Genomic DNA, 11,964 nt, shown 5'->3' on the forward strand with positions numbered 1-11,964 from the left:
CAAACCAGCCTCCTCTACCCTTGAATCGTATCAGTTGCTGCCCTATAATGTTCGAGAAATGAAAATTGCCGCAGGGACATGGACAACAACACGTTTTCTTAATGTAATCTGAATAGCTGCCTTCGGTTGCCTACAAGTGCGTTTCATAAATTGGAAGTTTTAGCAGAGATTCCTTGAACTTGATGTCAAAAGACCTAACAGAACTAATTAGTGGCAAGTGCCATTCTGGGGATTTGAATGATCCATTTTGCACAGGAACCTTTTGATGCAGTTAAAACCTTATCTTCTTTGAAGGTCTTTCTTTTATTGCATTGAATTTCAGCGCAGTCAGGCAAATTTATCGTTTATTTGTGCAGTCAGATTGCTATTTCTGTGCATAGACTGGAGTTTTGATGTTTGTTTGTTTTTTTTCCTCCAAATGACTTAGTGAAATTTCATGATGTTTTATTTCTACAATTTACGTAAAAAAGATGAAAGTTGAATAAGTAAAGGAACGCTAAGAATTTTCTCTGGTGTTGTTTGGTCTGGGCTGGAATGGCTATTATGCATTAACAATTCTTTCTTTCCTTCTTATTGCTGCCTGAAGGCCTGAGCTACAATGTTTCAGTAGGATTCGGGAGTATGTTCTATTTAAAATATCTGTGTTTGTGGCTAATATCAGCAGTGCATTAATATCATCCCTGCATGTAAATAAATAGAAATGCATTCTGTATGTATCATTGCACTTTTCTGATTAGAACAGTCCTTTGAAATAGAGAATTCAATTAGTACCAAGCAAATATTAAACGGTAAAATGAGCTTTGAGGGACCTGGCTAGATGGGTTTTATGCCATGGCCATGTTTGTTCTAGTATCTGGCCTCCACACAGACACAGAGTGGGAGTACAGAGAAAACAGTGGGGACTCCCCAGATCTGATACGGTTGATGTAAGGGAAAGAGGATTGCTTTGCTGCAGTTGTGAAGGATGTCACAACGAGGCATCTCCGTGTGATCGTTTTTAAACCGCGGTGAGAAATAGTAAGGGAAGGGCCTCTTGCAGCATCAATTCAGTCAGCCCCTTCCATCCGCTCATTGTTTTGTGGTCGCCATTTAACCTACCGAATAGTGGAGCAAGGGGCAGTATGTTCTCTTCCTCCTTCCTCCTTCCCTCCCTCCCCTTCCTGTACCTCCACCTCCTTCTCATCCTTTCTTCTTCTCCACCTCTTCCTCTTTCTCTTCCACTTTTTTCCTCTCCCTAGGTAGAAGCCATGTCAGTGTTTTGGCCCCCTGGTGGGGACTGAGTCCTAGTAGTCAGAGAGTTGCTAGCTCTCTCTTATTTACTAGCATCTGAAAGGATCAGTGCCTTCTTCAGTAAATCAGTCCATCAATGTGTTCCTACCTTTTTGAGCATCAACTTTGTGAATTCAGTTCTCTATCAGGCATTCTAGTCGTGCCCCCTCCAAGAATCCATAGTCCCATTAGGGAAGCAAGATGCATACACATCTAGCAGTGAGAAAAAAACACAAAATGATATATAATTAAGTGCCGAGTGATAAAGGTGTTGGGGTGTAAGTGATGAACGTGAAGAGTCATCAAATGTCAGACCTGGAAGGAGAGTTAAGAGCAAAGAATTCAAGGATGGCGAATACTTGGTGTATATTACAAAACACCCATTCCCATGCCAGTGGCAGACATTACTAATCAATCACATGGCTCTTGCATGCTGCCCTCACATATGGCCCTCAGAACAGGTATCCACACTGGCTTTCCAGGAAGCCCCCTCCTGGTTAGACTTGACATGTGAGAGAAAACATTTCCCCTTTCCTGATCTAGTCTAATCCCCTCATTTCAGATGGAAAAAACAAAGGTTTAGGAAATGAGAGGATACTGAAGGGACACAGAGGCTGGTATTAGAACTCAGGTGTTTCCACCCATGCTGGGGAGCTGTAGTTCAGAGAAGAGAGGAATTGAGGGGAAGGGGCAGTGGTTAGATCAGCTGGGGACTGGAGAAGGACTCAGAAGCCAGAACAGTCTCCTCTGAGACTCCAAAGGGCAGTGGTGAATTCTGCCTTACTCTGAGACAGAACTGCTCTTGGACTTTGAGCATGCAATGAGTATTCTTTGAGTCTCATCTCCCTCCCTCCTCACTCTCTCAGCCAACAAATATGTAGTTCTCCATGTTGTTCAACAGAGTTGGGGAAAATTTGTGATCTTGCTGGAAAGTAGGCAAGTCTGACAAATGCCACAGTCCACGTGGAGAAATCATCTGGATAGCAGAGCATATTCCAAACTGTTTCATCGGTTCCCAAGAGGTGGGAAGGCATGGGGCTCCTGCAAGAAAGTGGGGGGGCGCAACTGACCTGGTCCCCCGGAAGGGAATGACACCCCCCCCACCACCAGCCTCAGTCCCGCAGCCCTTTGCTGGCCTCTGCAGGGAGAGTGGTGCCTGGGGGCTCTGTGGGGAGGTTTCCTGGATGTGCTCCTGCTCTAAAAAGAAATGCTGAAAGCTAGAAAAAAAACCTGACAAGAGCAGAGTCGGGCTCTTTGAGTTTTTCATTTAATTCTCTCTTCTCCACTCGAAGCATCAGCCTGAGGAAGAAAATGTGCATTTTGAAATTACTTGGGAATAAGGAAGGTTTCCAGACACTCACATGCCTGGCAAGCAGAGGGGCCTGTGTGGCCTTCCACACCAGCTGCCACTTGACTCTTTGTGGGTCACCTCCCCCACCCCTCTTCCTGCAGACCAAGGCACCAGAATGAAACAATGAGACAGCCGATTATCAGATTAGAGCTCACATTCATCAGCGTAGATGGAATCCAGACTTAGAAACAACAGGACAGGCTTCCAAGGAGGTCTTTGAATCCTTCAACAAACACTTTGCAAGAATGACCAAATCTTGCCATTTTACCTTCAGATTAGGGCATGATCTCTCCAGGTAGGAATTTCAGGAAGTGTTCAGCCTCTCTCCAGCCTCCACCTTGATTGGCCATGGACGAGTCGTGGCTTCGGTTTCCTTCACTAATGCTTGTTGCTCAGACTCTGGGAGAGGTTTCGCAGGGCTGGCTCCAGTGTTTTTGCGGAGCTACTATGGAACGGATGATGCTCTGTGGCTGGAGAGGACCAGGGACACCTTGCACCCTAGAGAATCCCTTGTGACAGGAGGGGCTGAGGGCTTCCCTCAGGCCACTTTAGTCCCTCGACTGAGGCCAGCTCCCCGCTCTGCCTGTAATTCTGATTCTTCAGCCACCAGAGCACAGGGGACTTGGAAGGCTGGTTGGGACACAAAGGGGCAGAGTGTGCCTCTTCCTGCAAGAACAGCCGGTCTACCTGTAGAGAAAGATGGCTCAAGAAATGCAGTCTCTCTTTTTTTTTTTTAAAAGATTTTATTTATTTATGTATTAGAGAGTGAGAGAGAGAGAAACAGCATGAGAGGGGAGAAGGTCAGAGGGAGAAGCAGGCTCGCCGCTGAGCTGGGAGCCCGATGCAGGACTCGATCCCAGGACTCCAGGATCATGACCTGAGCCGAAGGCAGTCGCTTAACCAACTGAGCCACCCAGGCGCCCCGAAATGCAGTCTCTCTTGACTTGAGGACAGTAGCTGTTGTCTTGATGGAGAGAAACAAAAGAATTCCACACTGAGGTGTCTGCTCTGCGTTCAGAGGAACCATTAATCCCTCGCAGTGTTTCCACATTGTATCTTTACAGTACAAAAGGAGACCCGATTGTGTTTCTTTTTTTCTGAGAGCCTCTTAACAATATCCCAACCTGTAGATCTACAGTTCTCTTTGGGACACTTCTCCAGACTGTGTCCCTGAAGATTTGGATTTTTTTTGCATGTGAGACAATAGCCGTGCTGGTGGAGAGCTTTCAGGTAGGCTCCTATCAGATTTCTGTTCTTCTGGGATGCCCCTCAGCCGAACCCAGAGTGCTGATTGCTGCTAACAACATATCCCATCTGCCGGAGGCAGCAGCGAGCACCTGTGCTCACCACGACATCAGCAGTCCCAAGAATCCATTACCCGTGTATTCAGATACATACCGGCTCTTTATTAAGCACCTACCATATGCCAAACTCTCTCCTACAGTCTTGGAAATGAAGCTCCCTAATGGGAAGACAGTACTGGGAACAAACTGAGGGCTCAGAGGTACAGTCCCAAGGTTCACCTGGTTCTCTAAAGGTGGGAACATCTTTACAGAAATACCATTCTGTGTCCACTGAACCTGAAACCGAGTAAAATCACAGAGTTTTGGGGCCCCTGATCTGAGCCCCAGAAAGATTAGGGGCTTGGCTTTAGAATAGGTCTTGCTCAGAGTTAGACGGCTAAGGCTGGAGAATAGGCTCGGCCCACAGCCCTGGGGTTTTCATTTTGGGCACTGCGATTCCCACTGAGGGAATCCCAAGCCCTTGTGGACAGAAGTTTGGGGTCAAATCCTACTTGTTGTGCTCTCCTGACTGCTGGGCAGCATTCCCTTTATGTCCACATGTTCTGTGTCCGTGTGTCTGTGGTCACGATGCTCACGTTTCAGAGCCATACTTCCTGTTCCTGACTTCCAGAACTTGCCATGGCCTCCACAATAGAGCGGTGAGGGTCTTCTTTCCCTCAACCTCTCCATCCACTGGGGGAGTTCATACAAATGGATACAAGGGTTTGGCTGGTAGGGGACTATATGTTCTAAGTGAAAGTTTAGCCATGACAATTTGGGGGATCTGAGACTACCCGCCTTATGACAGAGTCGTTACTCAATCTAAATGACCACGTTGAATTAAATCAAAGGTAGCGTATGGCAGTGCTGTCTACACCGTAAGATGATAATTTCAGTATATGACATTTATTGAGTGCTAGTGAAATGCTTAAGGGCTTTACATGAATCCGTTCATTTCATCACCACCGCCCAATGAGGTAGGTGCTGTTCTTCTTCCTCATTTTACAGACGAGGGCTCTGAGGCTGAGTGACTTGCCTGAGGTCAGCCAGCTAGCAAGGGACGGAGTCCAGAAAACAAACCCTGTAGTTTGGCTCCAGAGCCGGCACGCCTCAGCCCTCTGCTGTGGTTATGCCTGTTCTCTTCTCACCCAGATCAAAGCCATTCGGTTTTTGGCCAACATACCAGGCTTCTCCTTCATGGTGGCATTTGTGGGCGGCCATGTCCTGAGCAGACTCACAGACTGGCCCTGGACCTCACTGCCTGGTCCTCACACTACAGAACGGGCCGGCTGGCCATTGCCCTTCTGCAGCGTTACCTATGATTAAAGAAAGTGCCTTGTTCACCCAAACAGCCAGTCCATTGTGTGGGGCGAACATAACCACAACTCCACTGGTGACATAATATGTCCATGTTCCCCTTTTCCATGACAGGGGGCAAGGACACCATACTGTTCAGTGACCCTGCTCTTCCCACCATACAGAGATCAAGATCCCCACTGCTGAAGTTCATCGAGCAGCCCACTGAGAACAAAGCAAATTCTGAGGACGGTAAGCACGCCTTGATTTCTCTGTCTCTGCCTGATCTGTGCCTGGAACGGAGGCAGGGCTCAGTGGACTTCAGCTCCTTCCTGTAGCTTCTGGGGCACTGTGGGGTCATCCCTCGCATTTCCTCTTGTTGCTTATATGGGTTTGTGTTGTTTGGGGCTTCCAGCAGAAGAGTACAGGCCTCTGTACTCAGCACAGTGACATAGAGGTTAAGAGAAAGGGCTCAGGATTTGAACAGCTCAGGCTCATAGTCCACTCCCACATTGTGTTGGCTCTCAGATTTTGGACTAGTAACTTCTGCCTGTCTCCTTACCTATAAACTGGCGAGATGATGGTGCCAACTTTGGGGAGATCTCAACACATTGCCAGGCACAGGGGAAGTGGTCTGGGAGTTAGTTGAAAGGAGAATAAAAGCTTCTCCTCTACCAGGCACACTTTCTGGAGGCAGAGTGTTTTGAAGGAGATCACAGGCCCATTTAGGTGCCAGAGGAGCCTGCAAGTATGAGAGGCATCTGTCTTCCCATGTGACAGTCTTGTTTCCCCAGCTAAACTATCCCTCACCTTTCTAAGTTTTGTCTGTCTTCTTTTTCTACCCCCCAGTGTGATTGCCAGCTTCCAGTATGGCCCCAAATGATCCCCACTTCCTGGTATTCATGCCCTTGTATATTCCTCTCCACACTGTATCAGGGTTCATCTGTGTGACTAATAGAATACAGCACAAGTGATAGTATGTGACTTCCTAGGCTAGGTCAGAAAAGATATATGGGATCTTCCTTGCTCTCTCTGTCTTGGGTCATTCTCTCTGGAGGAAGCCAGCTGCCATGTCTTGAGGATACCCAAGCAGTCCCACATGCTGTTCATGTGGTCTGGAACTGAAGCCTTCTAGCCACCAGCCATCTGGGTGCACCATCTTGGAAGCAGATTCTCCAGCCCCGGTCAAGCCTCCAGATGACAGCTGCCCTAGTTAACATTTTGATGACAATTTCATGAGCGACCACTAGTGAGAACCACCCAGATAAACTGCTCCCAGGCTCCTGAGTCTCCAGCTGCTAAGTTTTGAGGTAACTTGTGGCCCAGCAGTGGGTAACTAATATGCCCAGTATGCAGGTGCCAAGATTGTTTCCTTGATTTCTGTATTTTCTCTCCATCCTCCATTGCTCTGAGTCACACCTGCAACCATCACCTCTATGAAAATATTCTTGAAATATTTTTCTCCCACTGGATGCCATCTGCAGAGCTACAGTCCCTTATTTCCCAAAGTGCAAACTTTACCACCTAAATATTCTGTGGACTTCTCAAGTATGACATCACCAGTTCTCCATGCTGCTTCCCATTTTTTGTCACTCTCTCAGCCACCCAGCTACCTGGAGTCATCATCGACCACTGTCAACTTTCCTTCCTCATCCATATCTGCTCTGTGGCCACTCTTTCTTCAGAGTTTCTCACACCTCCATTCCCATCCCCTCTGGCTTTAGCTCAACCCTCTTTACTTCCTCGGCACGGCTTGGTGCCGTATTTCCTGTCTTCTAGACTCTCCCTACTTCATTCCCATCTTCCCCCTGCTGCTATAGGATAAAGCTTCTGGAGCACTACTCTCCAATATGTGTGTACCCTGCTCAGAAATCTCTAGTGGCTCCCAGCTGTCTCCCACTTAAAATCGCTACCCTGCAACCTGACCTACCCGCTTTCTAACCTGATGATTATCTGACATAACAACTGTGCTTGTATCAAACTGTACTAACTAGTTAAATCACTTGCTACCATTGTGTAACAAACCGCCCCAAAACTTAGAACTAAAAGCAACTACTGTGCATTATTTATCATGAGTCTTGGGATCCGACGAGCAGTTCTGCTGATCTGAGCTGGCCTCAGCAAGGCTCACTTATGCATCTGTACAGCTATGTTTTGAAGTTTGTCTCAATTCCTCACAGTAGTACATAGAATGGTAAGAATAGGACAGGTCTGGGATTTCAACAGAGGGGATCCCCAAGCATATGCAGGGAGAATTCTTAGAGAGAGCGCCTGACTCAGGTGGGCTTCACACTGGCCAGAAGGCAAGCCTGGATCTTTCCAGCCAGCAGCATGTGGCTCTTTGCAAGCCTGGCCTGTAACACGCCATGACCCACCACGCAGTCTGGAACATGCCTTGGCCAATGGTCATCCCGTGCCAGCATCCAGTGTCCACATGGGGATCCGAAGCCCTCTGTCTGCTCTGAGCTTGTTTAGCCCCTGGGTGGGCCCAGGGCCCCCTGAGCTGAAATGGAACATGAGCCTGGCTTGATTTTCACAAGGGTAGCATAAGTAATGGCCTGATTCGAAATGATAGCTTCCAGAGTTCCATCATTAGCTCTCATTGTTCCAACTCTGTCCTTCACCAGTGCGGGTGGGAACAAGGAAGCATTTATGTAGTGGCTGGCAGCGGCTGGGATGGTCTCATCACCGCCGCATCTCTGATTAATTCCAACTGAAAGAAGCTCACACTTGGGAGGACAAAGCCCATCAGAGATCAGTTAACAAAAGAAGACGAATGTCCCCTTTGGGCCAGTGTGGGAGGGTGACACATTTTTAGGAGCCTAACACTCTTTCTACAAAGAGCTACTTTTTCTTCATCTTTTCGAGAAAATATTTCTTCTTTCCATACTATTTGTGTCATAATGCGTTTGTATCAGTTGATTGCCTCATCATTATTGATATGTGTTTTGTTATTAATACGCATTAATGATACTAATTCTGTTTTGTAAAGCGGCACAGAATAATTACTATTATTTTCTAATAATATTTTCCCATGCTGAGCTCAAAAATCCTTATTTTATGGAAATGGCAATGCTCTGTGTCTGTTCTCAAAGGAAAAGGAAAACTCTCACAGCTGAAGAGTTAACATTCCAGAATCACAGAGGTACAGGAAGAGTTTTGTTCCCCCAGCAAGTAGCAGAAGCCCTAGGTCTACAGATCAACAGTTGTGACATTTTCAGTAACTTTTCTTTGTCTCCTGATAAGGACTGGAGTATACTTTTTAGATATCTTTTGGATAACAAAAGGGAGGAGAGGATTGATAAATCTTGCTGATGATCCATAATCTAATCCCAGGTGGAGCCTGGTCCCAATATCTTTATGGTCCCGAGGCTCTTAACATCCAGACTTTCTCAGAAAAAAATACATCCCTGATAGGACCAAACAACAGAACTACAGCCTTGCCCATCCCCCGCTTGGTGCTGTGTTTTGACCTCTAAGGATGGCAGCAGTGTTCTCTCCTCCCCCCGCCCCCCAAAAAAGGTTGCAGAGTTCTCCCTGGTAATCTCAGAGGTTTGCCATTTTAAAAAAGATTCATACGTTTGGACATGAGCAGAAGGTCATCTAAAGAAATGGCACAAGGCAAAGTACCAGCGACCAAAAGGCCCCAGTGTAATTTAGACCACCCTCACTTAGATGTAAATTAAGGTAGAGAAGATTAACCTGACCCACGGTAAAAACACCGCAAATGGTTTAGGGGTTAGGTTGTTACAGGTAAGGTTAATTAATTTTTCAGGGGCACCAGAATATACTATTAAGTGTCCTGGAAGAAGTAATTTCATAAGAGTAATTTCCAGAAGGAGTTTATTCATCTCATGTTGGTGAAAAATTTAACTGCAGAAAAGACCATAATTTACTCCTTTTGAATAAAGCTTCTTGCCCTGTGCTGGAAACTTGCTCAACTTGTACAACTACAATAAAAATTTTCTTTTGTTAGTATGAAAATGATGTTATTGCTGCCCTGAGCTACCTCAGATGTAGCTAAATGTTCGTGTGAGTTAGAAGTCTTTTTTTCCGGAAGTGCCCTTTTGAGAACTTTTAGGGTAGCAACCTGAATACAACTTAGAACGGATACCATAAATTCAAGGATTGCTTTCGTTTTTTGATGCAAGGCATTTACATATATGTACTAATATACTCAATTGTTCATGTATTCATATGTATGCCCATAGATCCAAGCATTTAATATAAAGCTATTTATTGAGTCCCTACTATAGAACATGGGTAAGGTTTATCGGGTAAGATTTTATACTTCAGGTGATTTTTATAAGCTAACTATACATAAGTAACAACTTAAGTGTAAAAAAGTAAAAAGTACAAAGTTCCCTTGGGGGTCTAGACACAGCTTTGTGGAGATTAGGGCACTGTGGAGATTACTTTTTGTCCGGATTTCATCAAACAGGCTTTGTAGTGGAGATGGAGGTCACACTGACTGTTGAAGCTGGCCATCTGGATACATACAGGAACCATGGCCATGGCAGCATCATCCACCTAAGCAAAGGCTCAGAGGGCAGGACTGGGATGCCATGAAGGGTTAGGTGTGGCTGGGGTGTAGGGATATGAGGGCAAGAGTTGGGATGTCAGGTAGAAAGGTAGATGGAGGTTGAGTCATCGAAGGCCTTGAATGTCAGGCCAAGAGCTTAGGTTATGTCCCTGAGACAGTAGCAGCCTTAGAAGGGTTGATAGCTGGGGAAAGGCATAGTCAGATTTGTGTTAAAGCTCTCAGTGCTTTCTACACTGTCATGTGCACCCAAATCGCCTGGAATCTTGTTAAAACGCAGGCTCCGAACCAGTAGGTGTGGGGCAAGACCTGAGATCCTACACATCCAACAAGCTCCCAGGCGATGGTGCCACCGCTCTCCACGGACCCCACCTTGAGTAGCAAAACTCGAGGCAAGGTCCCTCTCCAAGCCATCTGGATTAGAGCAGGGGGAGACTAGGAGCAAAGAAACCTGTTAGGTATGAACGTTACATTATCCAGGCCAAAACCGATCTGAATAGTTATTTTCTCAAAAGTCAAGGCTTGCATCATTCCTTCATTTACATATTCATGAATTTCACTGTAAGGACAAGTCATGGTCTCATTTTCAGGTACAGTACTTCCTGAGGTCTTTGAGTTCTTAGGACAGTAATACATAGCTGTCCGTAACTACATACAGGCTTTAGAAAGTATAAAGTAGATTTGGTCGAACTTCTGCCCCTGGGACTTTGTCTGTGAACATCAGAAAGGCTAAAGAGAAAGAAAATGGCTTTTTTTTGAATGTGGGAAGCAGATTTGAACCAGAAGAACCAGAGGTATGGGGCCTGGGGTGTGGGGACAGTGGTCCAGGTTGAGTTGCCACCCCCCCGCCCCGCCCCGTGATTCCAGTGTGCCAAGCATCACATCCACCTCTTCTATCTACCACCATCTCTTCCTGCATCCCCTTCATCTCAGTCTCATTTCAGACTTCTGGTGCATCTAAGCTCACTAATATTTCATTGCTTCTGGAGTTTCTCAGAGTTTTTACCAGGGTTCAGCCCTTGTAAATGCTTGATTAGGTTAATAAAGCCTCAAAATCACATGCAGTTATTTAATTAAATAAATAGATGTTCAAAACATACCTTTAACATACTTTTCTCTTTCTTCAGCATTTTATTTATTTATGTGAGAGAGAGACAAGAAGCAGGGGGAAGAGCAGAGGGAGAGGGAGAAGCAGGCTCCGCACAGAACAGGGAGCCAGATGTGGGGCTCGATCCCGGGATTCCAGGATCATGACCCTGAGCTAAAGGCAGATGTTTAGCCAACTGAGCCACCCAGGCACCCCCACATACTATTCTTATTAACAAATACCTTTATGCACCATCTCACAGTTAAAATGGAATGCACATAGAGTAATATTGTTACATGTTGCAGAAATTCTAGGCTGCATTTTAATTCAAACTTTTTAGATCTTATTGACTTTTTAGGCTACATGTAGTTAGAGGTATGCACTTTTGAATACTCAGTCTTTCTAAATGATATAAGTAATTCTCAAAAATTCATATAAATCTTATTAATAGTCACCACGTAGCTATCGCCTGCCAGGGGCTGGGTTTATGAACTATCAGGAGTGGTTTGCACTTGTTTTCTGAATGCTTACCCGTTCGTTGGCTGAGGTGATGTTAAGTCAAATCCAGCTGAAATTTTGGGAAATGCACCTAATGATTTATGTAGGGAAGCCTTAGAAATCAAGCTGTGACTGCAGAAGGTCTGCCTTGGGAAAGGAGAGGAAGAGGCAGATGCAAGAAACTATGAGTGTTTTAGTCAGCTGAGGCTTCTATAACAAAATACTATCAGGGAAGTGTCTTGAACAACAAATGTTTATTTCCCACAGTTCTAGAAGCTGGGAAGTCCAAGACCAAGGTGCCAGCAGGTTCAGTGTCTAGTGAGGATCCTCTCTTCCTGACTTGCAGACATCCACTTTCTTGCTGTGTCCTCAATGGCAGAGAGAGGGACAGACAGAGACAGAGAGGGAGAGGGAGAGGGAGAGAGAGAGGGAGAGAACAAGAACTCTGGTGTCTCTTTCTCTTCTTAAAGGGCACTAATCCCATCATAGGGCCTTCATCCTCATGACCACATTTAAGCTGAATCACCTCCCAAAGGCCCCACCTCCTAATACCATCATATTGAGGATTAGGGCTTCAAATATGAATTTGGGTGGGGGAGAGGATAGTTCGGTTCATAGCCCTGAAGGACATATGTAGTAC

General features: G+C 45.8%; 1 protein-coding gene across 1 annotated transcript in view; it reads left to right on the plus strand.

Moving 5' to 3' along the window:
- Positions 1–11,964, plus strand: part of CCDC149 (coiled-coil domain containing 149) — a 100,912-nt gene that overhangs the window by 84,162 nt on the left and 4,786 nt on the right. Inside the window, exon 11 of the mRNA XM_021679407.2 lies at positions 5,335–5,451. Within this exon, the coding sequence (XP_021535082.2) occupies positions 5,335–5,451 (117 nt within the window). The remainder of the gene's footprint in view (positions 1–5,334; positions 5,452–11,964) is intronic.

Source organism: Neomonachus schauinslandi, chromosome 2 (genome assembly GCF_002201575.2).
Source record: "Neomonachus schauinslandi chromosome 2, ASM220157v2, whole genome shotgun sequence".
NCBI lineage: Eukaryota > Metazoa > Chordata > Mammalia > Carnivora > Phocidae > Neomonachus > Neomonachus schauinslandi.